Source organism: Bombina bombina, chromosome 2, assembly GCF_027579735.1.
Source record: "Bombina bombina isolate aBomBom1 chromosome 2, aBomBom1.pri, whole genome shotgun sequence".
Classification (NCBI taxonomy): Eukaryota; Metazoa; Chordata; class Amphibia; order Anura; family Bombinatoridae; genus Bombina; species Bombina bombina.
The window spans coordinates 15,232,436-15,252,050 of NC_069500.1; the positions used below are offsets into that span (position 1 = coordinate 15,232,436).

General features: G+C 39.0%; 1 protein-coding gene across 1 annotated transcript in view; it reads left to right on the forward strand.

The window, feature by feature from the left end:
* The first annotated feature begins 3,728 nt into the window (after positions 1–3,728).
* Positions 3,729–19,615, forward strand: part of LOC128647638 (uncharacterized) — a 205,253-nt gene continuing 189,366 nt past the window's right edge. Inside the window, exon 1 of the mRNA XM_053700391.1 lies at positions 3,729–3,812. Coding sequence (XP_053556366.1) covers positions 3,776–3,812 — 37 coding nt within the window. The 5' untranslated portion in view covers positions 3,729–3,775. The remainder of the gene's footprint in view (positions 3,813–19,615) is intronic.

A 19,615-nucleotide genomic window follows, 5' to 3' on the forward strand; every position in this document is an offset into this window, starting at 1 on the left:
CAGTTTGATTATTCTGCTTATGTTTTAAGTTTTTTTTTCTCTAATTTATGAGAAAAACATATTTTTTTGTGTGGAAATGGCTGTTTTTATTTTATCCCTCCCTTTCTAGTGATTCTTCTGTGGTCTTCCACATCTCGGGTATTTATATCTCATAAGTCACTAGCTTGTGGACTCTTGCCAATTACATGAAAGAAAACATAATTTATGTAAGAACTTACCTGATAAATTAATTTCTTTCATATTGGCAAGAGTCTATGAGACCCATCCATTTTGGTGGTTATGATTTTTGTATAAGATCACAATTTTATCACCCCACTACTTGGCTATTCGTTAAACTGAGAACACAACATATATTAGGAGCGCTCAAACAGCTAAAGGTTTGCAAGTGAAACTGGAGCAAATCTAATAGTATGTACAAGTAGTACTAACTTAAGGAAGAAAGATGGCATAAATGGTTAAAAATAGAAGTTTAATTAACCTCAAATAAAACTACAGCATATCATAAAACAAACAATGTTGAGAATATAAAAAATCTGACGTCTCTGATCTAAAACAGAGAGAAAAAAAAGTGTTAGATATTGCCACCACCTGCTTAAAAAAGTTCCAAAACAGATCTGTTAAAATGTAACACTCTCCAAAGTTATGGAGCTCCAATGCTGATTGTTCGTTATGCTAGCAGTCCCAGAAAAATAAAGTGCATACCACCTTGCTCCTTCAGGACGAAGTTAAACACAGGATACACCAAACTTACAGAGCTGCATCACCTCCATAGAGGCTCAAAACCCCGATCGTTATGATCACATGTGTAGGGGCTTGTCAGGGTGCTTGGTGCTTATTGGCTGATGTCAGTTTTCTTTTTCATAAAACATTCCAGCTGATTGTACAGCGTAATCCTAATACAATAACTGAGGATATCATATGGAAAGGCTCAGAATCTGGCCTGATTGAGATGTTTGAAAGTATGAACAAAAACAACAAGGATCTTATTTTTACATTTAATTACAGTAAGGAGTCAGTTATCTTTTTGGATTTAGAGATTATGGTTGTTAATGACATCATAGAGACTAAAACCCATTTCAAGAAGGTTGACTCTAACAGCTTTGTACATGCTGAGAGCTACCACTTGAAAGAATGGAAGGACAATATCCCTATAGGACAACGTTTGAGAATCAGAAAGAACTGCTCTAGGCTCTCTGATTTTGAAAATCAAATTGAAATTCTTATTGAGAAATTTAAAGACAGAGGATATGAAGAAGGGACCATAGAAAGGGCCAAGAATACTGATAGGAAATCATTATTGACATATAAACAAAAAAAAAAAAAACATTTTTTTGATACTGGGCAAGATCTGATAGAAACTCCTTTTATTACTGATTTTAGCACAGATCATGGATTGATCAGGAATATTATAAAAAAAACACTGGCATATACTTAGGGCTGACCCTATAATAGGGGATAAACTTGTACATAAACCAAAATTAATTTTTAGTAAATCAGAAAATCTAAAGTTTATGTTAGCACCAAGTGTTCCTAAAGATAAGAAAAAACAGGTTAACACTAATAGGGATCTCTCTGGTACGAAAATGTCAGGGTTTTTCCCCTGTTGTTCCTGTAAAGCATGTTAACATAGCTGCAAGAAGCGTTCAGTAACTATACCTGCTACAGGAGAAGAGATAGAAGAGATTGAATTAGATGTACCACAAAGGGGGTTATCTATGTGTTACAATGTACCTGTAGTCTTATTTACTTTGGCAAAATGAAAAGAATGATAAAAGACAGGATTAGAGAACACATCCTTTGTATTGAAAAGGAAAAGGAGGATACGAGACTTTATAAACATTTTAAAGAGGTACATAATGGTAGGGTTAAGGATTTAAAATATTGGGGGATAAAACATGTACAATCGCATTGGAGGGGAGGAAACATAGACAAACATATCCTCCTGAAAGAAGCAGAATATTTATGTAAGTATATCACTTTATATCCAGCAGGTCTAAACTCTGAACTGGATATCTCACCGTTTTTATTAGATTAACTTAACATATAGATTTATTTAGACACTATGCACTCTCTGTATAACTTCTGTTTGAAATAGTTTACTGTTTAGGATTAAATTCATCTGTCTTGTTTCTAACTGGTTCTTTTATGTCACTACATTAAATTAATGTTCACAGTTTTTATTTCTAATTTATTAATAATGCTGTATATGAGGATAACTTTGCATCACCTTTATTACTAATTAAAATAGCTCATCCAATGAAAATTTTGGAATAGACTTTAAAAGAAGCTTAGGACTGCAACCCCTTCATCTTGGAAAAGCCCCAACGAAGAGAGAAACGCGTTGTTTATTTTACCAGTTGCAGTAGGCTCGTTCTAGCCCTCCGTTTGCTGGAGTAAGATCTCTATAAGACTCCTCAAGCACCCTCCGAGTATCCTGCGTGCTGATAGCACTTAAGAGCGGATACCCTCAGTTATTGTATTAGGATTACGCTGTACAATCAGCTGGAAAGTTTTATGAAAAAGAAAACTGACATCGGCCAATAAGCACCAAGCACCCTGACAAGCCCCTACACACGTGATCATAACGATCGGGGTTTTGAGCCTCTACAGAGGTGATGCAGCTCTGTAAGTTTGGTGTATCCTGTGTTTAACTTCGTCCTGAAGGAGCAAGGTGGTATGCACTTTATTTTTCTGGGACTGCTAGCATAACGAACAATTAGCATTGGAGCTCCATAACTTTGGAGAGTGTTACATTTTAACAGATCTGTTTTGGAACTTTTTAAGCAGGTGGTGGCAATATCTAACACTTTTTTTTTTTCACTCTGTTTTATATCGGAGACGTCCGATTTTTTATATTCTCAACATTGTTTGTTTTATGATATGCTGTAGTTTTATTTGAGGTTAATTAAACTTCTATTTTTAACCATTTATGCCATCTAGTACTACTTGTACATACTATTAGATTTGCTCCAGTTTCACTTGCAAACCTTTATCCGTTTGAGCGCTCCTAATATATGTTGTGTTCTCATTTCTGTGTTTGCCTAATGTAGGGGATAATTTAGGTTTATTTAGGAGTTTGGTTTATCATCTCTGCGCACACTTCTCATACTGTTTTACTTTGATTTATTCATTAAACTGAGTTGTGGGTGTGGAGGGGGGTGTATTTATAGGCATTTGAGGTTTGGGAAACTTTGCCCCTCCTGGTAGGATTGTATATCCCATACGTCACTAGCTCATGGGCCCTTGCCAATATGAAAGAAATTCATTTATCAGGTAAGTTCTTACATAAATTATGTTATTGTGTGGTGCAGCTTAATTCCATTCTTTTTGTAAAAAACATCAATTATTTGGTAAATTCTAATCTGGAAATAACAAAACCTTGCAGCAAATAAAATGACATTACCTTTGTATTAAATGCAGCAGAAATTCTAAATATGTCAGGTGCTTCAAACAGAACAGAAAGTTGATGGTTTGTGTTTTAAGAAACGAAGTTCATTTGGTTCCCTTTATCACATCTTCAATTTAAAGCACCACAATTTACTTAGCCAGTTGTCATCTCTGTATAGTCTCACAATAAACATGCACTTGTGGGAAACAACCCTCTATTGTGTTACTTTATCAACCTCAAACATCTGAAGTTAACCACAAGCATGAGAACGTACAGGAAGTGCTGTGTACTGGGACGGCAGGATATTGTTGCACCGCTTGTACAGAGCGTTAACTTGTTATTTGCATATGTATAACCCACTGAACAAGGCTGAGTTCCAGGGCAGCGATGCTCATCTTCATCTGGGTCACTTTCTCTGTCACAGGTAAGTGAGCTAATACTAATACTCTGCTATGGTATATACAGGCTGGTCATGGTGTGTAGCAGGTAACAAATGCAGTATTATGGTCTTATAGGATAACAATTTATCATATTCCCGAGCAAATATTGTATTTGATTTGAAACATTTATTTGATGTTTTATTTGGTATCAAGAAAATATGAGTGTTTGATTCATTACTGGATTTAGTGCTATCAAATAATACAGAAATAATATTAAACATAGAAGTTAAATAATATTTAGTTAACAGTGATCAAAACATTTTCATGCCAATTTCAATGATTTCTGGAAATTGTTAAATATAAATTTGGACAAAATATTTTTAAATGAAAACAGAGCATAAATGGTAAGCATGTATTAAATAAATATACAAAACAACTCATACTAGATGGTTGGGGGGGACATACAGACTCGTCATTCCTGATATATGACGAATGTAACAAAGCAAAAGAGCAATCAGATTAGCATAAATGAAAATTAAAGTTTAATTGCAAAGGAACTCTAAGTTAAACCCTAAAATATTAATGTAAGATATAAATGGCAAACAATCTAAAAAGGGAAATATAGGTACAGGTATACCTTGTTTTATTGCTCTTCGCTTTATTGCTCTTCGCAGATTTTGCTCTTTTTACAACTTGATATCACTGGACTTATATTGATGTGTAGTTTATTGCTGTGACGTTTTGGGGCTAAGCTGCCCCTTCCTTAGACCAACCATATCAAGTGAAAAATCAAACGTAATATACCCTCATAAGACCCCCCCCCAACATACAATATTGCACCAAAAGCCATTACCATAGTAATGATACGTAATCATACAATCAAAAATAATACAATTGCAATGTGGTGTAAACATTGTGATGGTGTGCAAACCAATAATGGTAGTGAAAAGTGTAATCATATATATCCTTACTCATGTAAAATGTGTACGTTACAACACATACTGGATCCGTTAAAAATATACAAAGCGTTCCTATTAAAACCAAGTAAGAATATGTAGAGTGCCTATATCATGATGCTTTTGAAATGTGGTGGGCGGGGCTTAAAAATCATAAGACCAAAGTGATATAAATAAAATTCTAAATAAAGTCATACGCCTAGATTTAGAGTTTTGTCGGTAACGACACGCGTAGCTAACGCTGGCTTTTTTTTCCCCGCACCTTTTAAATACCGCTGGTATTTAGAGTTCACAGAAGGGCTGCGTTAGGCTCCAAAAAGGGAGCGTAGAGCATAATTTACCGCCACTGCAACTCTCAATACCAGCGATGCTTACGGACGCGGCCAGCTTCAAAAACATGCTCGTGCACGATTCCCCCATAGAAAACAATGGGGCATTTTGAGCTGAAAAAAACCCTAAGACCTGCAAAAAAGCAGCGTTCAGCTCCTAATGCAGCCCAATTGTTTCCTATGGGGAAACACTTCCTATGTCTGCACCTAACACCCTAACATGTACCCCGAGTCTAAACACCCCTAACCTTACACTTATTAACCCCTAATCTGCCGCCCCCGCTATCGCTGACCCCTGCATATTATTATTAACCCCTAATCTGCCGCTCCGTACACCGCCGCCACCTACGTTATCCCTATGTACCCCTAATCAACTGCCCCTAACACCGCCGACCCCTATATTATATTTATTAACCCCTAATCTGCCCCCCACAACGTCGCCTCCACCTACCTACAATTATTAACCCCTAATCTGCCGACCGGACCTCACCGCTACTAACATCGCCGACACCTAACTTCAAGTATTAACCCCTAATCTACCGACCGGACCTCACCGCTACTCTAATAAATGTATTAACAGCTAAAGCTAAGTCTAACTCTAACACTAACACCCTCCTAAATTAAATATAATTTAAATCTAACGAAATAAATTTATTCTTATTAAATAAATTATTCCTATTTAAAGCTAAATACTTACCTGCAAAATAAACCCTAATATAGCTAAAATATAAATAATAATTATATTGTAGCTATTTTAGGATTAATATTTATTTCTCCTGTTAAGTGTAGTCAGTCCACGGGTCATCATTACTTCTGGGATATTAACTCCTCCCCAACAGGAAGTGCAAGAGGATCACCCAAGCAGAGCTGCTATATAGCTCCTCCCCTCTACGTCACACCCAGTCATTCTCTTGCACCCAACTAATAGATAGGATGTGTGAGAGGACTGTGGTGATTATACTTAGTTTTTATATCTTCAATCAAAAGTTTGTTATTTTAAAACAGCACCGGAGTGTGTTGTTCCTTCTCAGGTAGAATTTGAAGAAGAATCTACCTGAGTTTTTGGATGATTTTAGCCGGCGTAGCTAAGATTCATTTTGCTGTTCTCGGCCATTCTGAGGAGTGAGGTAAACTTCAGATCAGGGGACAGCGGGCAGGTTCACCTGCAAAGAGGTATGTTGCAATATATTATTTTCTGAGGAATGGAATTGACTGAGAAAATACTGCCAATACCGATATAATGTAAGTTCAGCCTTAAATGCAGTAGTAGCAACTGGTATCAGGCTGTTATGTATATATGTTTACACTTCAGTATTCTGGGGAATGGCACTTCACTGGGATAATACTATATGCATATAACTTTTAGCCTAACTTGCAGTGGGAACGTCTAGCAACAGGCTGTTTAATGACATTTCATGTTATTTGATTTAAACGTTTTGCTGGCATGTTAAATCGTTTAATTATCTGAGGTACTGGGTGAAAAATTGTTTTGGGCACTGTTTTTCCACTTGGCTGTCGTTTATTTTAATTTAAGACAGTTTACTGAACTCCCCTCACTGCTGTGTGTGAGGGGGAGGGGCCTATTTTGGCGCTTTTGCTACGCATCAGAAATTCAGTCACAAGTCTGTTTCTCTCCCTGCATGATTCGGATCGTCTCTACAGAGCTCAAGGGTCTTCAAAAATTATTTTGAGGGAGGTAATCACTCACAGCAGACCTGTGAGATTGTGCTTTGACTGTAATAAAAAACGTTTATATTTTGTACATTTTTTTCTGCTATTAAGGGTTAGTTATCCATTGCTAATGGGGGCAATCCTTTGCTAAATTTATGCCTTTACCGGGAAAAATTTGGTTTTTATAATTTCTCCGGTTCATTGTTATTCAACTCTCATAGTTTTTTTCTGTGCTTCTTAAAGGCACAGTGCGTTTTTCATATTACTTGTAAATTGAGTTGAAAAGTATTTCCAAGCTTGCTAGTTTAATTGCTAGTTTGTTAAACATGTCTGACTCAGAGGAATATCTCTGTGCTATATGTGCAAAAGCCAAGGTGGAGCCCAATAGAAATTTATGTACTAATTGCATTGATGCTACTTTAAATAAAAGTCAATCTGTACAAATTGAACATCATTCACCAAACAACGAGGGGGAAGTTATGCCGACTAACTTGCCTCACGTGTCAGTACCTGCATCTCCCGCTCGGGAGGTGCGTGATATTGTAACGCCGAGTACTTCAGGGCGGCCATTACAAATCACACTACAGGACATGGCTAATGTTATGACTGAAGTTTTGTCTAAATTACCAGAACTTAGAGGTAAGCGAGATCACTCTGGGGTGAGAACAGAGTGCGCTGATAATATTAGGGCCATGTCAGATACTGCGTCACAATTTGCAGAACATGAGGACGGAGAGCTTCAATCTGCAGGTGACGGATCTGATCCAAATAGAGTGGATTCAGACATTTCAAATTTTAAGTTTAAACTAGAAAACCTCCGTGTACTGCTAGGGGAGGTATTAGCGGCTCTGAATGATTGTAACACCGTTGCAATCCCAGAGAAATTATGTAGGCTGGATAGATACTATGCAGTACCAGCGAGTACTGACGTATTTCCTATACCTAAGAGGCTTACAGAGATAATTACTAAGGAGTGGGATAGGCCCGGTGTACCCTTTTCCCCCCCTCCTGTATTTAGAAAAATGTTTCCAATAGACGCCACCACACGGGACTTATGGCAGATGATCCCTAAGGTGGAGGGAGCAGTTTCTACTCTGGCTAAGCGTACCACTATCCCGGTGGAGGATAGCTGTGCCTTTTCAGATCCAATGGATAAAAAATTAGAGGGTTACCTTAAGAAAATGTTTGTTCAACAAGGTTTTATATTGCAACCCCTTGCATGTATTGCGTCTGTCACGGCTGCGGCCGCATTTTGGTCCGAGTCTCTGGAAGAGACTCTTGACTCAATAACTATAGATGAGATTTCAAATAAGCTTAAAACCCTTAAGCTAGCTAATTCATTTATTTCAGATGCCGTAGTACATTTAACTAAACTTACGGCTAAGAATTCCGGATTCGCCATTCAGGCACGTAGAGCACTGTGGCTAAAATCCTGGTCAGCTGATGTTACTTCTAAATCTAAATTACTTAACATTCCTTTCAAAGGGCAGACCTTATTCGGGCCCGGTTTGAAAGAAATTATCGCTGACATTACAGGAGGTAAAGGCCAGGCCCTGCCTCAAGACAGAGCCAAACCTAGGGCTAGACAGTCTAATTTTCGTGCCTTTCGTAACTTCAAGGCAGGAGCAGCATCAACTTCCTCTGCACCAAAACAGGAAGGAGCTGTTGCTCGCTACAGACAAGGCTGGAAACCTAACCAGTCCTGGAACAAGGGCAAGCAGGCCAGAAAACCTGCTGCTGCCCCTAAGACAGCATGAATTGAGGGCCCCCGATCCAGGAACGGATCTAGTGGGGGGCAGACTTTCTCTCTTCGCCCAGGCTTGGGCAAGAGATGTGCAGGATCCCTGGGCGTTAGAGATCATATCTCAGGGATATCTTCTGGACTTCAAAATCTCTCCCCCAAAAGGGAGATTTCATCTTTCAAGGTTGTCAACAAACCAAATAAAGAAAGAGGCGTTTCTACGCTGTGTACAAGATCTTTTGCTAATGGGAGTGATCCACCCGGTTCCGCGGTCGGAGCACGGACAGGGGTTTTACTCAAATCTGTTTGTGGTTCCCAAGAAAGAAGGAACCTTCAGACCAATCTTGTATTTAAAGATCCTAAACAAATTCCTAAGAGTTCCATCGTTCAAAATGGAAACTATTCGGACAATCTTACCCATGATCCAAAAGGGTCAGTACATGACCACAGTGGATTTAAAGGACGCTTACCTTCACATACCGATTCACAAAGATCATTACCGGTATCTAAGGTTTGCCTTCCTAGACAGGCATTACCAGTTTGTAGCTCTTCCATTCGGATTGGCTACGGCTCCAAGAATCTTCACAAAGGTTCTGGGTGCTCTTCTGGCGGTACTAAGACCGCGAGGAATTTTGGTGGCTCCGTACCTAGACGACATTCTGATACAAGCGTCAAGCTTTCAAACTGCCAAGTCTCATACAGAGTTAGTACTGGCATTTCTAAGGTCTCATGGGTGGAAGGTGAACGAAGAGAAAAGTTCTCTCTTTCCACTCACAAGAGTTCCCTTCTTGGGGACTCTTATAGATTCTGTAGAAATGAAGATCTATCTGACAGAAGGCAGGTTAACAAAGCTTCAAAATGCTTGCCGTGTCCTTCATTCCATTCAACACCCGTCAGTGGCTCAATGCATGGAGGTAATCGGCTTAATGGTAGCGGCAATGGACATAGTACCCTTTGCACGCCTACATCTCAGACCACTGCAATTGTGCATGCTAAGTCAGTGGAATGGGGATTACTCAGATTTGTCCCCTACTCTGAATCTGGATCAAGAGACCAGAAATTCTCTTCTATGGTGGCTTTCTCGGCCACATCTGTCCAGGGGGATGCCATTCAGCAGACCAGATTGGACAATTGTAACAACAGACGCCAGCCTACTAGGTTGGGGCGCTGTCTGGAATTCCCTGAAGGCTCAGGGATCATGGACTCAGGAGGAGAGTCTCCTTCCAATAAACATTCTGGAATTGAGAGCAGTTCTCAATGCCCTTCTGGCTTGGCCTCAGTTAACAACTCGGGGGTTCATCAGGTTTCAGTCGGACAACATCACGACTGTAGCTTACATCAACCATCAAGGAGGGACAAGAAGCTCCCTAGCGATGATGGAAGTATCAAAGATAATTCGCTGGGCAGAGTCTCACTCTTGCCACCTGTCAGCGATCCACATTCCTGGAGTGGAGAACTGGGAGGCGGATTTCCTAAGTCGTCAGACTTTTCATCCGGGGGAGTGGGAACTTCATCCGGAGGTCTTTGCCCAAATACTTCGACTTTGGGGCAAACCAGAGATAGATCTCATGGCGTCTCGCCAGAACGCCAAGCTTCCTTGTTACGGGTCCAGGTCCAGGGACCCGGGAGCGGTCCTGGTAGATGCTTTGACAGCACCTTGGACCTTCGGGATGGCCTATGTGTTTCCACCCTTCCCGATGCTTCCTCGATTGATTGCCAGGATCAAACAGGAGAGAGCATCGGTGATTCTAATAGCGCCTGCGTGGCCACGCAGGACCTGGTATGCAGATCTAGTGGACATGTCATCCTGTCCACCTTGGTCTCTGCCTCTGAGACAGGACCTTCTAATTCAGGGTCCTTTCTAACATCAAAATCTAATTTCTCTGAAGCTGACTGCTTGGAAATTGAACGCTTGATTTTATCAAAGCGTGGATTTTCGGAGTCAGTAATTGATACCTTAATACAGGCTAGGAAACCTGTTACCAGAAAGATTTACCATAAAATATGGCGTAAATACTTACTTTGGTGCGAATCCAAGAGTTACTCATGGAGTAAGGTTAGGATTCCTAGGATATTGTCTTTTCTACAAGAGGGTTTAGAAAAGGGTTTATCTGCTAGTTCCTTAAAGGGACAGATCTCAGCTCTGTCCATTCTTTTACACAAACGTCTGTCAGAAGTTCCAGACGTTCAGGCTTTTTGCCAGGCTTTGGCCAGGATTAAGCCTGTGTTTAAAACTGTTGCTCCACCATGGAGCTTAAATTTAGTTCTTAACGTTTTACAGGGTGTTCCGTTTGAACCCCTTCATTCCATTGATATTAAATTGTTATCTTGGAAAGTTCTGTTTTTAATGGCTATTTCCTCGGCTCGTAGAGTCTCTGAGTTATCAGCCTTACATTGTGATTCTCTGTATCTGATTTTTCATTCAGATAAGGTAGTTCTGCGTACTAAACCTGGGTTCTTACCTAAGGTTGTCACTAACAAGAATATCAATCAAGAGATTGTTGTTCCATCATTGTGTCCTAACCCTTCTTCAAAGAAGGAACGACTTCTGCACAATCTAGATGTAGTCCGTGCCCTGAAATTTTATTTACAGGCAACTAAAGATTTTCGCCAAACTTCTTCCCTGTTTGTCGTTTATTCTGGACAGAGGAGAGGTCAAAAAGCTTCTGCTACCTCTCTCTCTTTTTGGCTTCGTAGCATAATACGTTTAGCCTATGAGACTGCTGGACAGCAGCCTCCTGAAAGAATTACAGCTCATTCTACTAGAGCTGTGGCTTCCACTTGGGCCTTTAAGAATGAGGCATCTGTTGAACAGATTTGCAAGGCTGCAACTTGGTCTTCTCTTCATACTTTTTCCAAATTTTACAAATTTGACACTTTTGCTTCTTTGGAGGCTGTTTTTGGGAGAAAGGTTCTTCAGGCAGTGGTGCCTTCCGTATAAAGATCCTGCCTGTCCCTCCCGTCATCCGTGTACTTTAGCTTTGGTATTGGTATCCCAGAAGTAATGATGACCCGTGGACTGACTACACTTAACAGGAGAAAACATAATTTATGCTTACCTGATAAATTCCTTTCTCCTGTAGTGTAGTCAGTCCACGGCCCGCCCTGTTTTTTATGGCAGGTCTAAATTTTTAAATTATACTCCAGTCACCACTGCACCCTATAGTTTCTCCTTTCTCGTTTGGTTCTCGGTCGAATGACTGGGTGTGACGTAGAGGGGAGGAGCTATATAGCAGCTCTGCTTGGGTGATCCTCTTGCACTTCCTGTTGGGGAGGAGTTAATATCCCAGAAGTAATGATGACCCGTGGACTGACTACACTACAGGAGAAAGGAATTTATCAGGTAAGCATAAATTATGTTTTTACAGGCAACTTTGTAATTATTTTAACCAGGTACAATAGCTATTAAATAGTTAATAACTATTTAATGGCTACCTAGTTAAAATAATTACAAAATTACCTGTAAAATAAATCCTAACCTAAGTTACAATTAAACCTAACACTACACTATCAATAAATTAATTAAATAAACTACCTACAATTATCTACAATTAAACCTAACACTATACTATCATTAAATTAATTAAATAAAATACCTACAATTACCTACAATTAAACCTAACACTGCACTATCAATAAATAAATTAAATACAATACCTACAAATAAATACAATTAAATAAACTAACTAAAGTACAAAAAATAAAAAAGAACTAAGTTACAAAAAATAAAAAAATATTTACAAACAGAAAAATATTACAACAATTTTAAACTAATTACACCTACTCTAAGCCCCCTAATAAAATAACAAAGCCCCCAAAATAAAAAAAATGCCCTACCCTATTCTAAAATTAAAATAGAAAAGCTCTTTTACCTTACCAGCCCTTAAAAGGGCCCTTTGCGGGGCATGCCCCAAAGAATTCAGCTCTTTTGCCTGTAAAAAAAAACATACAATACCCCCCAACATTACAACCCACCACCCACATACCCCTAATCTAACCCAAACCCCCCTTAAATAAACTTAACACTAAGCCCCTGAAGATCTCCCTACCTTGTCTTCCCCACACCGGGTCCCGATCGGTCAAGAAGAGCCTCCGAAGTCTTCATCCAAGCCCAAGCGGGGGCTGAAGAGTGACGTCCATCCTCCGGCTGAAGTCTTGATCCAATCGGCGGCTAAAGAATTCCATCTTCGGGCAGAAGCCTTCATCCTATCCGGGCAGAAGAGTAGATCCGGACCGGACCGGCAAACATCTTCATCCAAGCCGCATCTTCTATGTTCTTCCATCCGATGACGAGCGGCTCCATCTTGAAGACCTCCGGCGATGATCCATCCTCTTCTTCCGACGACTAGACGACGAATGAAGGTTCCTTTAAGGGACATCATCCAAAATCAGATTCAAGTTCAATCCGATTGGCTGATCGGATCAGCCAATCAGATTGAGCTCGCATTCTATTGGCTGTTCCGATCAGCCAATAGAATGCAAGCTCAATCTGATTGGCTGAAAGAGCTGAAAGAGCTTTTCTATTTTAATTTTAGAATAGGGTAGGGCATTTTTTTATTTTGGGGGGCTTTGTTATTTTATTAGGGGGCTTAGAGTAGGTGTAATTAGTTTAAAATTGTTGTAATATTTTTCTAATGTTTGTAAATATTTTTTTATTTTTTGTAACTTAGTTCTTTTTTATTTTTTGTACTTTAGTTAGTTTATTTAATTGTATTTATTTGTAGGTATTGTATTTAATTAATTTACTGATAGTGTAGTGTTAGGGTTAATTGTAACTTAGGTTAGGATTTATTTTACAGGTAATTTTGTAATTATTTTAACTAGGTAGCTATTAAATAGTTATTAACTATTTAATAGCTATTGTACCTGGTTAAAATAATTACAAAGTTGCCTGTAAAAATAAATATTAATCCTAAAATAGCTACAATATAATTATAATTTATATTGTAGCTATATTAGGGTTTATTTTACAGGTAAGTATTTAGCTTTAAATAGGAATAATTTATTTAATAAGAGTTAATTTATTTCGTTACATTTAAATTATATTTAACTTAGGGGGGTGTTAGTGTTAGGGTTAGAATTAGCTTTAGGGGTTAAAAAATTTATTAGAGTAGCGGTGAGGTCCGGTCGGCAGATTAGGGGTTAATACTATTTATTATAGGGTTATTGAGGCGGGAGTGAGGCGGATTAGGGGTTAATACATTTATTATAGTGGCGGTGAGGTCCGGTCGGCAGATTAGGGGTTAATAATTGTAGGTAGTGGAGGCGACGTTGGGGGCGGCAGATTAGGGGTTAATAAATATAATATAGGGGTCGGTGGTGTTAGGGGCAGCAGATTAGGGGTACATAGGGATAACGTAGCTGGCGGCGGTGTGTGGTCGACAGATTAGGGGTTAAAAAATTTTAATAGAGTGGCGGCGATGTGGGGGGGCCTCGGTTTAGGGGTACATAGGTAGTTTATGGGTGTTAGTGTACTTTAGAGCACAGTAGTTAAGAGCTTTATAAACCGGCGTTAGCCCAGAAAGCTCTTAACTACTGACTTTTTGATGCGGCTGGAGTTTTGTCGTTAGATTTCTAACGCTCACTTCAGCCAAGACTCTAAATACCGGCATTAGAAAGATCCCATTGAAAAGATAGGATACGCAAATGGCGTAGGGGGATCTGCGGTATGGAAAAGTCGTGGCTGGAAAGTGAGCGTTAGACCCTTTCCTGACTGGCTCTAAATACCAGCGGTAGCCCAAAACCAGCGTTAGGAGCCTCTAACGCTGGTTTTGACGGCTAACGCCAAACTCTAAATCTAGCCGATAGATTTTAAAACACTTAGGCAGCAAATGAAACACAAGCTCAAACCACTGGTATGGCTATGTGAGCTATGTATTTAATTATCCTTTGCAAAGACATTGCTAAATATTTTTATCTTAATTGGACATTTAATAATAAATTCTTTAAAACTGCTCTCTGCATTCCCCATTAATATTCTAAATTCTGGCCTTTAAAGTCAGCAAAAATGCACAGTAGCACACTACATAGCATACACTTACATGCAGATACACACACACACACACACACACACTACATAGCATACACTTACACATGCAGATACACACACTCTACATAGCATACACTTATACATGCAAATACACACACTCTACATAGCATACACTTATACATGCAGATACACACACACTACATAGTATACACTTATACATGCAGATACACACACACTACATAGCATACACTTACAAATGCACAAACACACACCCTACATAGCATACACTTACACATGCAGATACACATACACACACTACATAGCATACACTTATACATGCAGATACACACACACTACATATCATACACTTATACATGCAGATACACACACACTACATAGCATACACTTATACATGCAGATACACACACACTACATAGTATACACTTATACATGCAGATACACACACTACATAGCATACACTTATGCATGCAGATACACACACACATTACATAGCATACACTTATACATGCAGATACACACACATTACATAGCATACACTTATACATGCAGATACACACACACTACATAGCATACACTTATACATGCAGATACACATACACTACATAGTATACACTTATACATGCAGACACACACACACTACATAGCATACACTTATACATGCAGATACACACACATTACATAGCATACACTTATACATGCAGATACACACACACTACATAGCATACACTTATACATGCAGATACACATACACTACATAGTATACACTTATACATGCAGACACACACACACACTAAATAGCATACACTTATACATGCAGATACGCACACTACATAGCATACACTTATACATGCAGATACACACACTACATAGCATACACTTATACATGCAGATACACACACACTACATAGCATACACTTATACATGCAGATACGCACACTACATAGCATACACTTATACATGCAGATACGCACACACACTACATAGCATACACTTATACATGCAGATACACACACTACATAGCATACACTTATACATGCAGATACACACACTACATAGCATACACTTATACATGCAGATACGCACACTACATAGCATACACTTATACATGCAGATACGCACACACACTACATAGCATACACTTATACATACAGATACACACACACACACACTACATAGCATACACTTATACATGCAGATACACACACTACATAGCATACACTTATACATGCAGATACACACACACTACATAGCATACACTTATACAGGCAGATACACACTACATAGCATACACTTATACATACAGATACACACACACTACATAACATACACTTATACATGCAGATACACAAACACTACATAGCATACACTTACACATGCAGATACACACACTACATAGCATACACTTATACATGCAGATACACACACACTACATAGCATACACTTATACAGGCAGATACACACTACATAGCATACACTTATACATACAGATACACACACACTACATAACATACACTTATACATGCAGATACACAAACACTACATAGCATACACTTACACATGCAGATACACACACTATATAGTATACACTTATACAGGCAGACACACACATTACATAGCATACACTTATACATGCAGCATACACTTATACATGCAGATACACAGACACTACATAGCATACACTTATACATGCAGACACACACTACATAGCATACACTTATACATGAAGATACACACACTACATAGCATACACTTACACATGCAGATACACACACTACATAGCATACACTTATACATGCAGATACACACACTACATAGCATACACTTATACATGCAGCATACACTTATACATGCAGATACACACTTATACATGCAGATACACATACACACACTACATAGCATACACTTATACATGCAGATACACACACACTACATATCATACACTTATACATGCAGATACACACTTATACATGCAGATACACATACACACACTACATAGCATACACTTATACATGCAGATACACACACACTACATAGCATACACTTATACATGCAGATACACACACACTACATATCATACACTTATACATGCAGATACACACACTACATAGCATACACTTATGCATGCAGATACACACACACATTACATAGCATACACTTATACATGCAGATACACACACTACATAGCATACACTTATACATGCAGCATACACTTATACATGCAGATACACACTTATACATGCAGATACACATACACACACTACATAGCATACACTTATACATGCAGATACACACACACTACATAGCATACACTTATACATGCAGATACACACACACTACATAGCATACACTTACACATGCAGATACACACACACTACATAGCATACACTTACCCATGCAGATACACACACACACTACATAGCATACACTTATACATGCAGATACACACACACTACATAGTATACACTTATACATGCAGATACACACACACTACATAGCATACACTTACCCATGCAGATACACACACACACTACATAGCATACACTTATACATGCAGATACACACACACTACATAGTATACACTTACACATGCAGATACACACACACTACATAGCTTACATTTATACATGCAGACACACACACACTACATAGCATACACTTATACATGCAGATACACACACACTACATAGCATACACTTATACATGCAGATACACACACACTACATAGCATACACTTATACATGCAGATACACACACACTACATAGCATACACTTACACATGCAGATACACACACATTACATAGCATACACTTATACATGCAGATACACACACACTACATAGCATACACTTACACATGCAGATACACACACACTACATAGCATAAACTTATACATGCAGAAACACACACACTACATAGCATACACTTATACATGCAGATACACACACACTACATAGCATACACTTACACATGCAGATACACACACACTACATAGCATAAACTTATACATGCAGATACACACACACACACATTACATAGCATACACTTATACATGCAGATACACACACACTACATAGCATACACTTACACATGCAGATACACACACACTACATAGCATAAACTTATACATATAGATACACACACACAGTTATGGATACAGATAGACACACACACTACATCATATATGGGTATCTGTAATTCATTGTATGGGGTCCTGGGGTTGGCAAGCACATTAGCTGGCAGTCTGCGGCTGCCACTGTTCATTACCCTGGTATTAGCACTGCTCATTGTATAAAACTGAAGTCATGCTAGTATTATTATCACCAGGGGTTAGACATCATACTTTAAATGAAAAAAACAAAAAATAGTGGACCAAAAGTTCTTAGACGAATCAGGTGGGTGCTGGGAGCTATAAACAGGGTCGTTACCTTTGCAACCAGCAGCTAGCAAATAGAGACCAAATGCAATCAGTTCCACACTCAAATACATAAAGCGCTGCAGACAGACATCAAGCGGTATATAATAAACGTAATTTATCAGGTTTTGTACAGTTCAACGATAGCTGGCAGATGTAATAGGAGCTTATGTGTGTTTAACTTTGTTCACCTCTTTGTAACAATATCAGTACTCACAAAGAGCTGTGTTAAACTTGAGCAGTGCATTCACAAATAAGCACATCGTTATTAGCTGCCAACAGCTATCAATATCGAGCCACAATATAGTTAAAATGTTGTCAAATACCGTACTTGGTCTCACCGCCACTGTTCCGGATCCTGGGCGTCCCTCTAGTGGGTAGCGCTGTGCGCAATTCCTCCTTCCAAGCAACGCAATACTTGCGTTCCGATGTAAGTGCCGTTGATCTCGGCTCCTCTCCTTGGAACTCTCGCGGTAACTGCAGCGCTGTTCTAGGAATTTGTGGGCCGTCTCTGCCGGTCTTTCAGTAGTATGAATAGAGGTCTCGTAGCTAGCTGCACAAACCCTGATGCTCCTCCCTCCAAGTTAGGGGTAAGAAATAAGCCAGCAATCCAATGTAAACCAGGGAATAAAAGGCAGAATGGAGTCCCAGTACTCCACGATGAAAAAAAAAAAAAAAAAAGGTAGTATATTCCTTGGTGTTTAGCTTAAAAATGACACCAGAGCTGAGTAAAAAAGAAAACTTTATTGTAAATCCATAAGAAGGTAGGTTAGAGAGGTCACCATTACCAGTGGTCAGAGTGTATACAGCCTTCTTACTCCTGCTTAACCCACTCACGATTCCTTTTCCACAGGGAATCTAACAAGTATCTAACCCTGTGAGAGCAAAGCCAGCTGCTTCTGAGTATGGGCCCAACAGAATTTTAAAAAAATAAAATTTTTTTTTTTTTAATGCCTGGGGCAAATCGGGACAGATGGCTAGCAACTCGGTACAGGGGGAAAGACCCCTAAAATCGGGACTGTCCCGCGAAAATCGGGACAGTTGGGGGGTATGTATTACATTAATCATATAATCATTGCAGTAATATCTGCTACATATGCTCCACATCAATATTACATTGTCAACCCTTGCACTGTCATAAAAACAGAGTGAATACTAATGTATACTCCAGGACATGATCATAATCAGTTTATAGCAATCCTTTTATCTTCAATCCCTTTCTCAGTATTTACCCGATATTGCTGAGGCATATCTCCACGAACAGTCTGAGACACACCATAATGGCACTCGGTAACATGGGGGTGTTCTGTATAATTTTCCGACTGCATTACGTTTTCCTTCCTACCTACGTAACAAGTGCAGCCACTCCTACATGTAAATTTTGCAGACACAGAGGAAATAGAGCAGTTTCATATCCGCCATTTTTGTTTCAAACGGAGGCTGATGTTAAACTAGTGATCGGATGGTTATATTTGACAGTTTTGAGTGAAGATCTTGCTGAAACATAAAAAATTAAAACAAACACAAAATATTATGTATGGTATTAGCTTGTGATGACAGCCTGAAAAATACATTTATATGGTGTATGTGTGGTCTGGTTAGTAGGCTGTATATGGTGTATGTGTAGTCTGGTTAGTGGGCTGTATATGGTGTATGTGTGGTCTGGTTAATAGGCTGTATATGGTGTTTGTGGGTCTGGTTAGTAGGCTGTATATGGTGTATGTGTAGT